Source organism: Sus scrofa, chromosome 6 (assembly GCF_054392235.1).
Source record: "Sus scrofa isolate SSC_HxYL_T2T_F1_AM1 chromosome 6, Sscrofa_HxYL_maternal_Yorkshire_Landrace_v2.0, whole genome shotgun sequence".
NCBI classification, from domain to species: domain Eukaryota; kingdom Metazoa; phylum Chordata; class Mammalia; order Artiodactyla; family Suidae; genus Sus; species Sus scrofa.
This window is the reverse complement of record NC_139388.1, coordinates 51947476-51963612: the sequence shown is the minus strand read 5'-3', so window position 1 is coordinate 51963612 and position 16137 is coordinate 51947476. Positions and strand designations below refer to the sequence as shown.

General features: G+C 51.5%; 2 protein-coding genes across 4 annotated transcripts; one reads left to right on the top strand and one right to left on the bottom strand.

Moving 5' to 3' along the window:
* Positions 1-8864: 8864 nt before the first annotated feature.
* Positions 8865-14621, bottom strand: IL28B (interleukin 28B (interferon, lambda 3)). 3 transcript variants are annotated; one of them, XM_084958155.1, is made up of 7 exons: positions 10940-13640; positions 10537-10789; positions 10230-10417; positions 9891-9965; positions 9444-9587; positions 9245-9328; positions 8865-9156 (listed from the first exon to the last, which is right to left on the bottom strand). In XM_084958155.1, the coding sequence occupies exons 3-7, from the start codon at positions 10413-10415 to the stop codon at positions 9058-9060; spliced, it is 588 nt and encodes a 195-aa protein (XP_084814281.1). In that variant the 5' UTR covers positions 10416-10417; positions 10537-10789; positions 10940-13640; the 3' UTR covers positions 8865-9057. The 3 variants fall into 3 exon arrangements, with proteins under 3 accessions (XP_084814281.1, XP_084814280.1, NP_001159962.1); XM_084958154.1 differs by having other exon boundaries at positions 10537-14621; NM_001166490.1 differs by lacking the exons at positions 10537-10789; positions 10940-13640 and having other exon boundaries at positions 9058-9156; positions 10230-10415.
* Positions 13342-15215, top strand: LOC102161030 (interferon lambda-4). The gene is made up of 6 exons (XM_013990503.3): positions 13342-13348; positions 13637-13815; positions 14237-14308; positions 14403-14546; positions 14796-14861; positions 15021-15215. The coding sequence occupies exons 1-6, from the start codon at positions 13342-13344 to the stop codon at positions 15117-15119; spliced, it is 567 nt and encodes a 188-aa protein (XP_013845957.2). The 3' UTR covers positions 15120-15215.
* Positions 15216-16137: the final 922 nt, after the last annotated feature.

Sequence of the window (16137 nt, the reverse complement as noted above, 5' to 3'; positions counted from 1 at the left end):
GGCACATTAGAAACACTTGGGGAGTTGATAATAATCATAACAGAAATAGCAAATATTTATTTGGTGCATATCCCATGCCAGGCACTGTTACACTTACATTAACTCATTTAATCCTGACTCTGACTCTATGAGGTCGGTATTACTCCTCCCCCATTTTACAGAAGGGGAAACTGAGACCTGAAGAAGATGCTTCCAAGTTTCAGAGTTAATAATAGGTAGAACTGTGAGCTCCCGCTGCGGTTCAATGAGATCAGCAGTGGCTTGGGAGTGCTGGGACGAGGGTTCCATCTGCAGCCTGGCACAATGGATCCAGCATTGCTTTGGCTTAGTTTGAGGCTGTGGCTTGGATCTGTTCCCTGGTCTGGGAGCTCCATATGCCTCAGGGCGGCCAAATAATAATAATAATAATAATAATAATAATAATAATAATAATAATAATATAGTAGAACGGGGAGTTCCCTGGTGGTCTGTGGGGTAGGATTTGGTACCTTCACTGCCGTGGCCCAGGTTCAGTGTCTGGTCTGCGAACTGAGATGCCGCACCTACTACTACAAGCTGCAGCAAAAAAAAGATTGAACCCTGTACCTGGACCTCCTTAGATTTTAACGTATGTTTGAATCACCTGGGGATTTGTTAAAATGCAGATTTCTTTATTTTTTTTTTTTCTTTTTTAGGGCCACAAGTGTGGCATAGGGAAGTTCCTGGGCTAGGGGTTGAATGTGAGCCGCAGCTGCCAGCCTACGCCACAGCCACAGCAATGTGGGATCTGAGCCGAGTTTGCACCTACACTGCATCTCACAGCAATGCCGGATCCTTAACCCACTGAGCAAGGCCAGGAATCGAACCCGCATCCTCATGCATGCTAGTCGGGTTCATTCCTGCTGAGCCACGGCAGGAACGCCCAAAATGCAGATTTCTGATTCAGTAGGTTGGGCCTGAGATTCTGCATTTCTAACACTCTCACAAGAGGCTATTAGTTGTCTGTGGTTCACACTTTGAGGAGCAAGAGTTTTAACCATTACGTGTCTTTTCTTTGTCTTTTTGCCATTTTTTGGGCCGCTCTCGCGGCATATGGAGGTTCCCAGACTAGGGGTCGAATCGGAGCCGTTGCCACCAGCCTATGCCACAGCCACAGCAATGTGGGATCCAAGCCGTGTCTGCAACCTACACCACAGCTCCCGGCAATGCCGGATCCTTAACCCACAGAGCAAAGCCAGGGATCGAACCCGCAACCTCATGGTTCCTAGTTGTTAACCACTGCGCCACGACGGGAACTCCAACCATTTCATGTTAACTGCCTCTCTAGAGAGCAGTGGTTCTCAAGGTGTGGTCCCTGGGCCAGCAGCATTAGCTTAACCTGGGAACTTGTTAGACATGCCAGTTCTCTGAGTGACCCTGAATCAGCAATTCTGGGCGTGGGGTCCAGCCATCTATGGTTTAGATAGACCTCCAGCTGGTTCCAAGGCACATTAAAGTTTGAGAACCACTGATTGATAGAATGTGGCAATTTAGGACAATCAAATCTCTGGGACTGCAGCCCAGACCTTGGTGTCTTTAGAGGTCCCCAAGCGATTGTAAAGCAAGCAAAGGCCGTGAGGCACTGGGTTGGACGGAGGGACAATCCCGGTTTATGTAAGTAAACAAACACACACACCAGTTGGATTGGAATTTGCTGGCAGGGTTTGGGCAGGCCAGGGGAAGCTCAGATGGGCAGAGGCTAGGGGAAGACAAATGGGAAATTAAATTTGGAAGAGTACCAGAAGGGAGGCTAGAACAGGGGGGCTGGAATTCATCGGAGAGACCCGACCAGCAAATCCTTAGAACCCATGGGTTGAGGGGAGGGGAGGAAGTTGCCCTGGGGCCCCCCTATTTCCCCCTTTCGAGGGACACAAAATAAGGAGGTAGATGTTTTTGAAGAAATGGGGGCATAGTGGAGGGCTTTCTTGGAATCTGAGGGGACACATGTAGGGTTTGGGGGGAACTAAACCGAACAAAGATGATGGGTTTAGAGGCGTTGTCTAACTGACACAGGGACAGCATCTTGGTCTGTGATGAATCTTCAGAACCTAAAACCATGTCTGGCATTTAAGAATCATAATTTCAAATTTTATTTCAACAGAGACGAGCAGCTATTTTTTTATTTTGTCTCTCATGTAGATTTTTTTATTTTGTCTTTTTGTCTTTTTAGGGCCGCACCCGTGGCATATGGAGGTTCCCAGGCTAGGGGTCGAATCAGAGCTGTAGCCAATGGCCTACGCCACAGCCACGTAAGATCCGAGCCGTGTCTATGATCTACACCATAGCTCACAGCAACACCAGATCTTAACCCGCTGAGAGAGGCCAGGGATCAAACTGGCAAAGTCATGATTCCTAGTTGGATTCGTTTCTGCTGAGCCACAATGGGAACTCCCCTAATTTTTTATTAGAGTATAGTTGATTTACAGTGTTGTGTCAATTTCTGCTGTACAGTGTAGTGACCCAGTTGTACATTTATATACGTACTTTTTCTCATACTATCTTTCATCATGTTCTACCCCAAGAGTTTGAACATAGCTCCCTGTGCTGGACAGTAGGATTCTATTCTTAAGATCTTTTTTTTTTTTTTTTTTCTTGGCTGCATCCACAGCATGGAGAAGTTCCTAGGGCCAGGGATCAAATCCGAACCACAGCAGCGACCCAAGCTGCTGCAGTGACAATGCTGGATCCTTAACCTGCTGTGCCACAAGGGAACTCCCTGAAGGTCATTTCTTTATTATTATTTTGTTTTCATTTTTTAAAGTTTTATGGAACTATAGTTAATTGACAATGTTGTGATCATTTATTTCTGCTGTACCACGAAGTGATTCAGTTCAGGTCACTTTTTTTTTTTTTTTTTGTCTTTTTGTTATTTCTTGGGCCGCTCCCGCGGCACATGGAGATTCCCAGGCTAGGGGTCCGAATCGCAGCCATAGCCACCAGCCTACACTAGAGGCACAGCAACGCGTGATCTGAGCCGCGTCTGCAACCTGCACCACAGCTCACAGCAACGCCGGATCGTTAACCCACTGAGCAAGGCCAGGGATCAAACCCGCAACCTCATGGTTCCTAGTTGGATTCGTTAACCACTGCGCCACGACGGGAAATCCTCAGGTCACTTCTTGATTCAATGTGGATGCTGGAGCCCAAGCAGAAATTACATGGAAGGAGGAAAGGGCATTGAGGCACCTGCCAGCTGCCTGTTCCCTTCCAGAAACTTCCCTGGAAGCGCAACACTCTGACATGAGGGGTTTTTGTTTGTTTGTTTTAGCTATCCTCTCTTCAAGAGAGGCTGGTAAATATCTTTTAGCCTGCTGCATTGCCACCTGCAATTAAACTGCAGTTCTGCTCTTAAAGAAGTGGAGAATGGGTATAGCCTAGCCCGGTAGCAGTCTTTGCCACACACTTATAGCCAGATGGTGAGTGTGCTGGTGTGGAGAATGACAAATGTCAGGTTGACATTAGACTAGGTTGACCACCAGGCTGTCGAAGTTTTGCCGCTGCAAGGATTTTTATGTGTTTATTCATCACTGCTCATGGAGTGCTGAGAACAAGGCCTAACACATGATAGGCACTTGATAAGAATTGAATGGGAGTTCCCATTTTGGCTCAGCAGGCTAAGAACCCCACTAGTATCCATGAGGATGCAAGTTTGATCCCTGGCTTTGCTCATTGGATGAAGCATCCTACCTTGCCACAAGCTGCAGCCTAGGTTGAAGATGTGGTTTGGATCTGGTACAGCTGTGGTGTAGGCCAGCAGCTGCAGCTCCAATTCCACCCTTAGCCTGGGAACGTCCATATGCCACAGGTGTGGCCCTAAAAAGAAAAAGTAAAACACAAAAAAACAAACAACAAAAAAGAATGGAACGCATGCACCTCCGGCTAATACTCTAAGGAGCAGGGAAAAAAAAAAGCTCATAATTGTCTGAAATGTGATAGAAGTATTAAAAAATTCTTGTTGACGTGCCACCAATTTTTTTATCTTAAAAACTTTCACTCTGGAGTTCCTGTCGTGGCTCAGTGGTTAGTGGATCCGACTAGGAACCATGAGGTTGTGGGTTTGATCCCTGGCCTCGCTCAGCGGGCTAAGGATCCGGCGTTGCCGTGAGCTGTGGTGTAGGTTGCAGACGAGGCTCGGATCCCGTGTTGCTGTGGCTCTGGCGTAGGCCGGTGACTACAGCTCCGATTCGACCCCTAGCCTGGGAACCTCCATATGCCGTGGGAGTGGCCCAAGAAATGACAAACAAAAAAACAAAAAAACAAAAAAACTTTCACTCTTTCAGAAAGGTTATAAAAGTAAGACAATGAGCACTCACATACCCTTCACCTTGAGTCACCAGTGTTAATATTTTGCCTTCCTTTCTCTCTCCCACTTGAAAGTAAGTTGCATACATCACAATGCTTCCCACCCAGACACTATCTCTGAAGCTCCCAGAAACAAGGACATTTCTTACATAAATCACAATACTCCACAATTTTAATTTTGCAGTAACAGGATCAGCACTGTATTATCTAATATGTACTCCATATTAAAATGTATCCAGTTATACCAGTAATAACTTTGTTCTTGATACATTTTCAAATTCAGGACCCAGTCCAATCGAGGCCTGTCAATTGCATTTATTTATTTACTCTTTTTTCTTTTTCCTTTTTAGGGCGGCACCTGAGGCACATGGAAGTTCCCAGGCTAGGGGTGGAATTGGAGCTGCAGCTGCCAGCCACAGCCACAGCCACAGCAACGCAAGATCGGAGCCACATCTGCGGTCTATGCCGCACCTTGTGGGAATGCTCAATCCTTAATCTACCGATCGAGGTCGGAGATCGAATCTGCATTCTCGTGGATACTGGTTGGGTTCTTAACCCACTGAGCCACAGTGGGAACTCCTGTGCATTGCATTTAGATGTCACTATCATGTCTTCTTCTGGAGCAGTTCCCATGGCCTTTTTGTTTTGTTTTATCCTTTCATGATGCTGACATTTTTGAAGACTTCAAGCTAGTTGTTCTAGCGAATATTTTGGCTTGGGTTTGTTTGATTCTTTATTCATGATTTAAATTCAGGTTAAACGTTCTGGCCAAGAATCATTCAGAGATGACGTGGTGTCATCAGTGCATCACAACCCAAGGAAACTGATGTCCATTTATCTCCTTTTTGGTGAGTGGGTTTAGTTGGTGTCTGCCAAATGTCCCCATGGTAAAGGTTTCTTTCCTTCCTTCTAATAAATAAGTCATCTGTGGGATGATGCTGGAGACTGTGAGTATCCCGTGCTCCAACAACTTTTCATCCAAAGGTGTTAGCATCCATTGATTGTCCTCATCTGAATCAATTATTCCACTGGTGATTACAAAATGCTTCGAAGATTTTGAAATATCAATTTTTGTTCTGGCATAAACAGTACAGATTTTCCATCAAGATGGGAAAATGTTTCAGCAGTATTCTTTGACAACAGCACAAAAATAAACTTTTCTCCCTCTTTTCTCAAAATCTTTTTGTAGCTAGATTCCCCCACATCCTGAATCTATTTGTCTGTTTGTCTCTGTTTCCCATACTTATTTATTTTTCCCTCTCCTGGTTTAGAATTCTTTGGAAAGACTAGCCAAGAGGCCTTATATTCTAGCCTTTGTGGAGAAATTGTTAAATTTGAGTGGGTGATAAATTTTCAGGACCAGAGTTCCCATCATGGCGCAGTGGTTGACAAATCCGACTAGGAACCATGAGGTTTCGAGTTCAGTCCCTGGCCTTGCTCAGTGGGTTAGGGATCTGGCATTGCCATGAGCTGTGGAGAGGGTTGCAACCCAGCTCGGATCCCTTATTGCTGTGGCTCTGGCGTAGGCCGGTGGCTACAGCTCTGATTACACCCCTAGCCTGGGAATCTCCGTATGCTGCGGGAGCGGCCCTAGAAAAGGCAAAAAGACAAAAAAAAAAAAAAAAATAGTTTCAGGACCATGGATAGGTGATGTGGGTGATGATGATGCTAATTAACATTTATTGAGCACAGAGGATGTGCCAAGAATTATTCTATGATTTATATGTATTAAATAACTTCAGATTTTCAATAACCTTAGGAGTGAGGTGTCATTTTTATCCTTAGTTCAGAGGAAAGTGAGGTACAGAGAGGTTAGGTGATTTGATCAAAGGCGCACACTACAAAGTGACAGATCTGGGACCTGAATCCAGTGATCTCACCTGAGATTTATCCATCTGACTTACCTCAACTTTAACAAAGAGAGAAAGACTTTGAAGAAGCTAACAAGTATCCTGCGAAAAACTGATACTTACATCAGTCAGGGTTCACTTCTGGAAGAAATAAACCACTCTAGCAATTCTAAACAGAAAGGAGTTTAATAGTAACAACTAGGCATTTATCATGATGGTTAATTTTATGTGTCCACTTGGCCAGTCCATGGTACCCAAGTATTTGGTCAAACATCTTCCTTCCTCCCCCCCCTCTTTCTTTCTTTCTTTCTTTCTTTCTTTCTTTCTTTCTTTCTTTTTCTTTCTCTCTCTCTTTCTCTCTCTCTTTCTCTCTTTCTTTCTCTCTTCCTTCCTTCCTTCCTTCCTCTCTCCCTGTCTCTCTCTTTCTTTCTTTCTTTTCTTCCTTCCTTCCTTCCTTTATGGCCACACTTGAGACATATGGAGGTTCCAAGGCTATGGGTCAAGTTGGAGCTGTAGCTGTTGGCCTACAAACCACAGGCCCACAGGCCACCACTACGTCAGATCTGAGCCACTTCTGGGACCTACACCACAGCTCACAGCAACACCCGATCCTTAACCCACTGAACCCGCAGCCTCATGGATCCGAATCTGGTCCGTTAACCACTGAGCCATGACAGGAACTCCTTCTTTGCCATCTTTGGATTTAAGTTCTGCCAGAGAGAGAGAAAAGGAGTGTAACCGAGGAGGACCCTGGGAAGCCTTCCCAGAATAGACCCCACCCTCTGCCTGCCTCTTGGCTGTAGAAGAACTTTAGTCAGAGTATACATTTAATCAGAGAAGTGAGAAAGTGCAGAAAGAAAAAAAACCAGTCAAGTAAGACAAATAAAATACTTCAGCTATTAAACACAATCAATCATGGACCTTTAGTTCTTCCTCAAGGACTATAGGTTGTTTTTTTTTTTGTTGTTTGTTTGTTTGTTTTTTGTCTTTTTGCCTTTTCTAAGGCTGCTTCCTGTGGCATATGGAGGTTCCCAGGCTAGGGGTGGAATTGGAGCTGTAGCCACTGGCCTACGCCACAGCCACGGCAACTCGGCATCCGAGCCACGTCTGTGACCTACGCCACAGCTCACGGCAACGCCGGACCCTTAGCCCGCTGAGCGAGGCCAGGGATCAAACCCACAACCTCATGGTTCCCCTCATGGTTCCTAGTCGGATTGGTTAACCCCTGCGCCACGACGGGACCTCCGGCTGTAGGTGTTTTGAGACAGGTCTGTGGAGCTGTTTTGCAGAGACGGAAACCCCCACCAGGGGGAAGAAGTGAACTGGACGCTGCTCACAACCCAGTCGACCCCAGACCAGTGGGAACCAGAAGGTCCTAATTCCCTCACCACCCACCAATCAGAGGAATGTCCACGAGTTATCACACACCCCAAACCCCCTCCCTCACCCCGGAAAAACTGGAAAACGAAAAAAAGAAGTGTGTAGGAAGAAGGCGAATGGGACTTCCTGGTGGGGCCAATGAGCCCTCTCAGAGGGAGCGACGATTCTAGTTGGATATCTTTTCAAAAAGTTTTATTGAAGTAGAGGTGATTTGCAATGTCATGTTAATTTCTGCTGTACAGCAAAGTGACTCAGTTGTGCCGATAGATCTCCATCCCCAGATAGGTTACCACAGATTATTGAGCAGAGTTCCCTGCGTTATAGAGCAGGGCTCCGTTGACCACCACACCACGTGCAAGAGTGTGCAGACGCCAAACCCAAGCTCCCAATCCATCCGTCCCCCGTGATCTAGTTAGATCTTAAAGGAGAAAGAAGACTGTCTGAAACTCCATAAGGACAAGAAAGGGTCTGTCTCATCATCGCTGTAACTCCAGTGACTAGTGCAGGGACAGATGCAACCTCACAAATACTTACATAAAAGAGTAAATGCTGGGGAGTTCCCGTTGTGGCTCAGCTGTTAAGGAATCTGACTGGCATCCAAGAGGACGCAGGGTCATCCTGGCCCCGCTCGGTGGGTTAAGGATCGGGTGTTGCCATGAGCTGTGGCGGAGGTCGCAGACGCGGCTCGGATCCCTCGTGGCTGTGGCTGTGGTGTAGGCTGGAGGCTGTAGCTCGGATTCAACCCCTCGCCTGGCAACCGCCAGATGCCATGAGTACCACCCCAAAACCAAGACCAAAAAAAAAAAAAAAAAAGGGACTCTGCTGTTTTCTAGGAGGCTGTTTCCATACAGAAAGCAGGCCCGGGTTCAGTCACCAGGACTCTTTTGACTGCGAGTTGGCAAGTAACTGAAAACCCTGTGTCCCCTGGGCTTAGCCATTAGGAGAACCTATCTTGTCACAGTTAAGGAGGCTAAATGTGTGTGCTTCTGGAGGGTAGGGAGGACATTTGAGAAGATCAAGGAAGGATGAAGAGCTTAGATTTCTTCCTTCTGTCTGATCTGAGTGTGGAAGGGGATCCCTCCCAGAGCCCCCCAAACCCTCCCACCAGCCACACTTTGACTCAGCCTTGTGAGACCACCGCAGGGGAACTAGCCCCGTCCACCTGGACCTCTGCCCCACAGCACCCTGAGACAAGGAATCTGTGCTGTGTTAAGACACTCCTCTGGCCAGCGATCGTTATGGCAGCAGAACAAAACCAACACACACACACACACACACACACACACACACACACGTCCCACACCACAAAGAGCATCTTTTCCTCATTGTTTATTTGCACAATTTTTATAAAAAGTAGAAAAAATAAACAGTTTCTTGCAACTGAGTATGAGAATGTACACACATAAATACAAAAATAGTGATTTGGAGGCAATAAATTAAGAAGAGGGGTGCTGAAGCATAAATAACATCCAAGACGCTGGGACAGGGTGCAGGCCGGTGTCTGGGGTCAGACACACAGGTCTCCACTGGCGACACATTTCAGGTCCCGGGTGAGGAGGCGGAAGAGGTTGAACATGACAGAGGCTTCCAGGCAGCTCTGGGGCTCCTGTGGGGAGGGGGTGGCTCGGTGGCTCCGTGTCTGGGCTCCCAGCCGCCCGCCCCCAGACATCCGCTCTCCCTCCCGGCTCACTCACCTTCTTCTGGGCCTCCTGGAGCCGGTGCAGCCAGTGGTGGAGGCGGCCCCGGGGCCGGGGGCCTGCCATGGGCTGAGCTGGGACCTGTGGGCAGAGGAGGGTGGTGAGGGGGTGTGAGGCCGGGCCTGGGGCGAGGGGACACACGGGTGGTCAGAGCCCAGCCGAGGCCCGGGCCCCCCCCTCCCCGCCGAGCACTCACACAGGCCTGGAGCTGGGCGTGGATGTGGCGCAGCGTGTGAAGGGGCTGGTCCAGGCTGCTGTGCAGGGATGAGTTCGCCAAGGAGCCCAGGACGCTGAGGGTCAGGGCCACCTCGGCCTCCAAGGCCACGGGGCGCTCCCACACCTGAGGAGGAGACAGAAGCCAGGTGAGAGCGGCGCGTGAGAGAGAGCAGGTGCGGAGCGACAGCGGAGGGGGCCAGGGGAAGGGACAGGCAGAGGCGAAAGCCACCGCCAGGGGGGAGGCAGGGCCAGGGTGGTGCCCTGAGGGGCGGAGGTGGGGGGGTCTGTCTGCTGAGGAGGCCGAGGGCGGGCCAGGCGGGGAGGGCCAGAGCCGGAGGGGCGGGGCCGGGCGGGGGCGGGGCCTGTGGGCGGGGCCAGGTGAGGGCAGGTGAGGGCAGGGGTGGGGGGCCTGGCTCTCCCAACTCACCTGCAGCTGCTTCAGGTCCCTGCTCCTGGGGAAGATGCGGGAGCTGCAGTTCCAGTCCTCCAAGAGGGACTCTTCCTAGAGGGCAAGGGCAGGTCAGCCCGCAGCAGGGGGGACGACGCAGGGCGGACCCCAGAGAGACTGGAGGCTGGCCAACGACGGCGGGAGGGGAGGTGACTCTCCAAAGGGACAGTGGAGGCAGGTGCGCCCCAGGAGGACAGGAGTCACCCCTGGGGGGAGGGCAGAGCTCGGCCCAGGGACCCCCGGGACACCGCGGGGTCGGGGCAGAAGAGGGTTGTGGGTGGAGGTTAGCCCACCGCAGGGGGGCTTGAGGAGACTCACAAAGGCATCCTTGGCCCTCTTGAAGGCCTGCAGCGCTTGTGGGGACAGAGACTTGAACTGGGCCAAGTGGCAGCCCCTTGCTCCTGGGAGGGCCCTGAGGGCTTCAGGGACAGGCACCGCTCCTGTCCTGGGTGGAGCCACCGTCATCAGCACCAGCACCAGCACCAGCGAGCCACCCAGGGCCATGTCTGTGCCAGGGAAGGACAGAGAGATGAGGGGATGGAGCCCATCGGGGTGGTCGGGGGTGGGGGGGGTGAGGGCGGGGCCCCGGGGAGCTGAGGGTCCCGCACAATGACTGAAGGCTCACCCAGCTTCCTTCCTCCTGCCTGGTGTCTCTGGTCTCTGTCAGCAGGTGGAGGATCACGTGTCCTCTCTGAGGCTGAAGAGAGTCTTGGTAGGGGGCTTCGGTCTTGTCAGGCGTCTCTGACCTCAGCCTCCTGGCCTGGATCTCTGCCCGTCGCTCTGTCTCTGTGTCTCTGAACGCCAGGCTCCGTCGGAGGGCTGAGTCCTGCCTGAGCTCCATGCTGCAGCTTTTAGCTTGTGCCGATGGGCAATCCCAGCTGATGTAGGAAAAGTGAAAACCCAGCCAGAGGCTGCCACTGGCCACCAGGCGAGGCCCCAGGCTGGGAAAGCCCAGAGCAGGGCGGGGCCTGTGAGCCAGGTGAGCCGCTGAGGGAAAGAGAAACTGACAGGGAGCCAGCACAGCTCACCTCCAAGAAACGGAGCTCTGGGGACACAATCGGAGCTGGGGCAGCTTCAGCCCCACAGGTGGAGGGGGCAAGGTGGGTTCTTGTGGGACGCCCAGCCTAGACCTAGGACCGGGGTGGGGAGGGGACAGGGGGACTCCCCGTGTGCAGATACACCTGGAGGAGGTGCTGCCAGGAAGAACCTGGAACTTTCAGGAGGGAGGCCATTCAGGGGATGGGGAAGATCCAGGGCTGCTGCTGGGGGTGGAGGAGAGACGGACAAAACACTCACACATTAAGAGAGAAGGAAAAGAAAGAACGAGACTTTCAGGGAGGATACGCCAATGAAAAGTCAAACATTTCCCCTGGTGGCTCGGTTTGGTAAAAACTCAACTACCTAGTCCCTGTGAGGATGCGGGTTCAATCCCGGGCCTCGCTCAGTGGGTTAAGGACCCAGCGTGGCCACAGGCCGTGGCCTAGGTCACAGATGCGGCTCCGATCTGGCGTTGCTGGGGCTGTGGTGTAGGGCTCAGCTGCAGCTCTGACTCAGCCCCTGGCCTGGGAATTCCATATGCCATGAATGGGGCCAAAAGAAAGAAAGAAAGAAAAGAAACAGAAAGAAAATCCAAACATTTCTTAAAAATTAAATCCATACATCAACCAGTAAAAGAAAGTCAAAAATGAAACTCTATTTTAGGGCCATTACAAAAAAAAAAAAGAAAGAAAGAGGAGAACACGCGAGTTGTCCCGTCTGCAGATGACATGCTGCACCCAGAAAATCCTGATGCCACTGTCCCCACAGCCACAGAGCTCATCAGTGACTTCAGCAAAGTTGCAGGATGCAAAGTCCTCATACAGAAATCTTGTGTTTTTCCACAGGCTGACAATGAACTCTCAGAAAGAGAGAGTCAGGATACAACTGCATTTCTAATCACATGCAACAGAATAAAATACTTAGGAATACACCTACCTAAGGAGGTAAAAGACCTGCACTCAAAAATGTCTAAGACACCGATGAAAAAAACTGAAAGCAGCACAAACCAATGGCATGATAGTCCATGTTCAAGGATTGGCAAATTAATATCGTTCAAAGGATCTTATTACCCAAGACAATTCCTATCAAAACACCACTGGCATTTTTCACAGAACTAGAAAACAGGTGTTTTAATTTGTCTAGAAACACAAAAGCTGCTGAATAGTTAAAACAGGCTTAAGAAAGAAGAACAGAGCTGGAAGGATCTCGCTCCCTGACCACAGAAAGGGTATGACGTTGGCAAAAGACAGGCACACAGATCAACGGGACAGAACAGAGAGGCCACAAATAAACCCGTGCATTTATGGCCAATTATTCTACAAAAAGGGAGGCAGGGACACACAAGGGAACAAAGACCGTCTCTCCAATAAGTGGGGCTGTGAAAACCAAACGGCTACCTGTGAAAGAATGAACTCAGAACACTTTCTAACACCATCCAAAAACATAAACTCAAAATGGATTTCTAACTGTTAGACCAGAAACCATAAAATTCCTAGCCGAGAACATAGGCAGAACACTCTGACATGTATTGCAGCAATGTTTTTTTCCCCATCTGTCTCTTAAGGCAAAGGAAACGAAATCAAAAATAAACAAATGGGACTTAATTAAACTTATAAGCTGATGCACAGCAAAGGAAACCATTGATAAAATGACAAGACAACCTACTGAATGGGAGAAAATGTTTGCCGATGATGTGACTGATAAAGGGTGACTATCTAAAATATAAAAACAGCTCCTACAACTCAACATCAGAAAAACAACCTGATGAGAAAATGGGCAGAAGAGGCGTTCCTGTAACAGCTCAGTGGGAATGAACCCGAATAGTATCCATGAGGAAGCAGATTTGATCCCTGGCCTTGCTCTGTGGTTTAAGGATCTGGCGTTGTGAGCTGTGGTGTAGGTGGCAGTCGTAGCTCAGAAGACAGAATTGGATAGAGAGAAGGAGGCCCTGAATCAGATATTTAGGGGTAGTGATGGCTTGGAGATCAAGCTTTGAAGCTGGACAGTGTGTAGGTTGATCTCCCGTCTCTGCCAATTACTGACTATATATTGTGGAAAAGTCTCTTTACTGTGCCTCAGTTTTCTCATCTGTAAATTGGAGGTAGAGCAATTCCTGCAGTGTTATTTCTTTTGTGCATTAAAGGAGGGGATACATATCAGATACTCACTTTCGAAAGAAGGTGAGAGGATTCAGAAAGAGACAGAGACAAAAACTGGTGACAGAGAATTGGGTTAGAGTCATTGCTGGCACTGTTGCCCAGGAGGGTAAAGTCCTCACAGCCCTGCCTGCCCCCTCTGGGCTGATCAATGGCCAGCAATGACATTGGGAAAGCTTCACCTGCGCGGGGAAGCCCGGCTCTCATCATCCTCAGCTGGGCACTTAAAAGCCACCATGGAGGGTCAGGCACCGCTGTCACAGGTGGACACCACTCCGGACACCACTCAGGACAGTGGAAGGCAGGCCCTGCAACAGCACGAGGCACCAAAGACACATTGCAGGTGAGGAGTGAGGGGAGAGAGAAGATGAGGGGAGAAGGGGGGTCCCGGCCCAGCCCGTGTCTCTCCCCCTGCATGTCCTCTGCGATTGTGCTCGGAGCATCGGTCCCTCTGGGAGTTTAACCAGAGGCGGGGTGCTTGGGCTTGGGGGCCTTCTCCTTGGGCCCCCTGATGTCCGTCGCCTCTTGTAGGAACAGGGATGGGACCACGTGGCACAGCCGCGGTGGCTATGGGACTGTGGGTCTTTGTGACGGCGGTCTTCGCGTTGGACCCTGAAGACGTGGTGGTGCCCGGTCGCTGCGTCCTCTCTCACTACCGCTCCCTGGACCCTCAGGCGCTGGTGGCCGTCAAGGCGCTGAGGGACCACTATGTGAGTGATGTCCAGACGCCCGACCCCCGGATCCTGGGCCCGCCGGGTTCAGAGACCACAGTCTTGATCCCGCGGGCGCTCCAGTCCTAGCGTGCAGCAGGAGAAATTCTCAGGGTCCAGAATAGTGACCACTGTCATCTTCCCGGCCGCCCTGGCCCTCGTGTCACACATGGCCTGGGTGCCTATCACAGAGGGGCGCCCCCTCCAGGTGGACTCGGCTCCACACCGGGGCGCAGGCTCCGCCCGGGGAGCACGAGTGTGTTTCAGGCCTGGCTCACGCCTTCGGAGAGCTGCCTGGTAGGGACACCGTAAGCACAAACGTCCCCGCCCGTCCTGATCTACGTCGAGCAATCCCCGATGTTCCAGAGCTTCGGGGGCCCTGGCGAGGAGGCCCAGGGTCACCCCGGCCCTTGTCCCTCAGGAGGAAGAGACGCTGAGCTGGAGGCCACGCAACTGCTCGTTCCGCTTGAGGAGGGACCCTCCGCCGCCATCGGTGAGGCCGGAGGCCCGAGACCAGGGAGGGGTGGGGTTGGGGCTGAGGCGAGCGCAGGGCGCGGCCCCGTCTGACGCCCTCCGGGTCCCCGCAGTCCTGTGCGCGGCTCCGCCTGGTGGCCCGCGGCCTCGCCGACGCCCAGGCGGTGCTGAGCAGCCTGCCGAGCCCCGAGCTGTTCCCCGGCGTCGGCCCGACCCTGGAGCTGCTGGCGGCCGCGCGGCGGGACGTGGCGGCCTGTGTGAGTGAGGCCCTCCCTGGCCCCGCACCCCCGCCGGCTCGCGCTGGGCCCTCGCGGCCCCCCACCCTCACCCCCGATTGCCCGTCTGTCCCGCTGAGCCCCGAAACGGGCGCAGGCACGATTCGCCTAGTCTCGGTGTCCCCAGCGCCGGCCTTCGCTCTGCAGCGGGGAGGCTGAGGGGCGGGGGCACGTGGCACCGGGAATCGGTTCTTCGCCTTCTTCATCACCTCGTGTTTCCTCCCCATCCAGCTGGAGCTGGTCCAGCCAGGCTCCGGGAGGAAGTCCCTGCGGCCGCCCAGGAGGCGTCACAGAGCTGTGAGTGGAGCAGGCGCCAAAGCGGTTGGACCGCAGGGGGGCGGCGTGAGGTCGAGAAGGGACGCGAGCGGGTTTGGAGCGTTGAGCGCCTGGAGGGGAATCTCTCTTGGGAAGGAGATTCCTGACGCAGCCGCGCTCTGCCTCCTTCCTGGGCTCCAGGACTCGCCTCGGTGCCACGAAGCCACCGTCATCTTCAACCTGCTGCGGCTTCTCGCGTGGGACCTGCGGCTGGTGGCGCATTCGGGGCCTTGTCTGTGACCCCGCCGCGGCTGCGCGGGGACCCGAAGCTCTGAGGATGCCTGGCTGCGGGCGCGGCCCTGCTGCATTGCCCAGAGGACCAGGCGGATCTTTCAGTCTCCCTGCCTGCGCCAGTGCCAGAAGCGCCCTTTTCCCAAGGACCAGAAGGAGTTCCCCTCAAGCAGTGACATTCACGTGGGATGCATTGCCTTACGATATTCCAGAGCCGGGCCTGGCAGGCAAAGAATGCAGTCCGTGTCTGCCTTGTCACTGACCACCTCTTACCTGGAGCAGTTTCTACTTCTGTGGTTCCAGGAACCCCTTGTCCCATGATAGGTTCCAACCCCAGCTTGGAACCTTCGGTGGCCGCTTTGAGATGCCGTGAAATATGGGACGCTTTCCACTGGGGAGGGGCTGCATAGTGAAAGGGCCCAAAGTCCTTCTGTTCAGTGGCTTTTGAATTCCGTTACTTGCATGTGTGTTGTTCTTGTGAAGTTCCTATGTATATCTGCTATTCTGTCTTCTGATGTTAATTTATTGCCAGTTATTAAATATTTTTTGTATTTGCATTGGTTCTTCCCCTGTGATCATTTTGAGGGGAGCTGTTCAGCACCAAATAAATGCTCAGACAGGGAAATCTGGTGACCTGAGTTTCAATTTTGCCCCTGCCACCTAATTGTCCCAGATCTGGGCAAATGTCTTCTCTCCCGGCGGGCCTTGGTTTACTCATCTATGGCATGGCATCATTGCCCTTGCCTTGTAGTGAGTAATGCACATTGAAATAGTATTTCTGAAGCTGCCAGCATTCCAGTTACAAAATGGACTTAGTAAATGGTCTCCATGAAATGATCATACACATAAAAGCACAAACAAGTGCACTTTTAAAATTGTCCAAATCTGTGGATGGCCAATATTTGGGGCCACCTGCAAAGCCTGTTTTCTCAAGGTCACACAATTAGGAAGTGTCAGAGCCAGGTCTGAACCCCAGAATCTTTAGCTCTAGATCCCTTGTGCCTAACCAGTGGCCTGCACTTCTTTT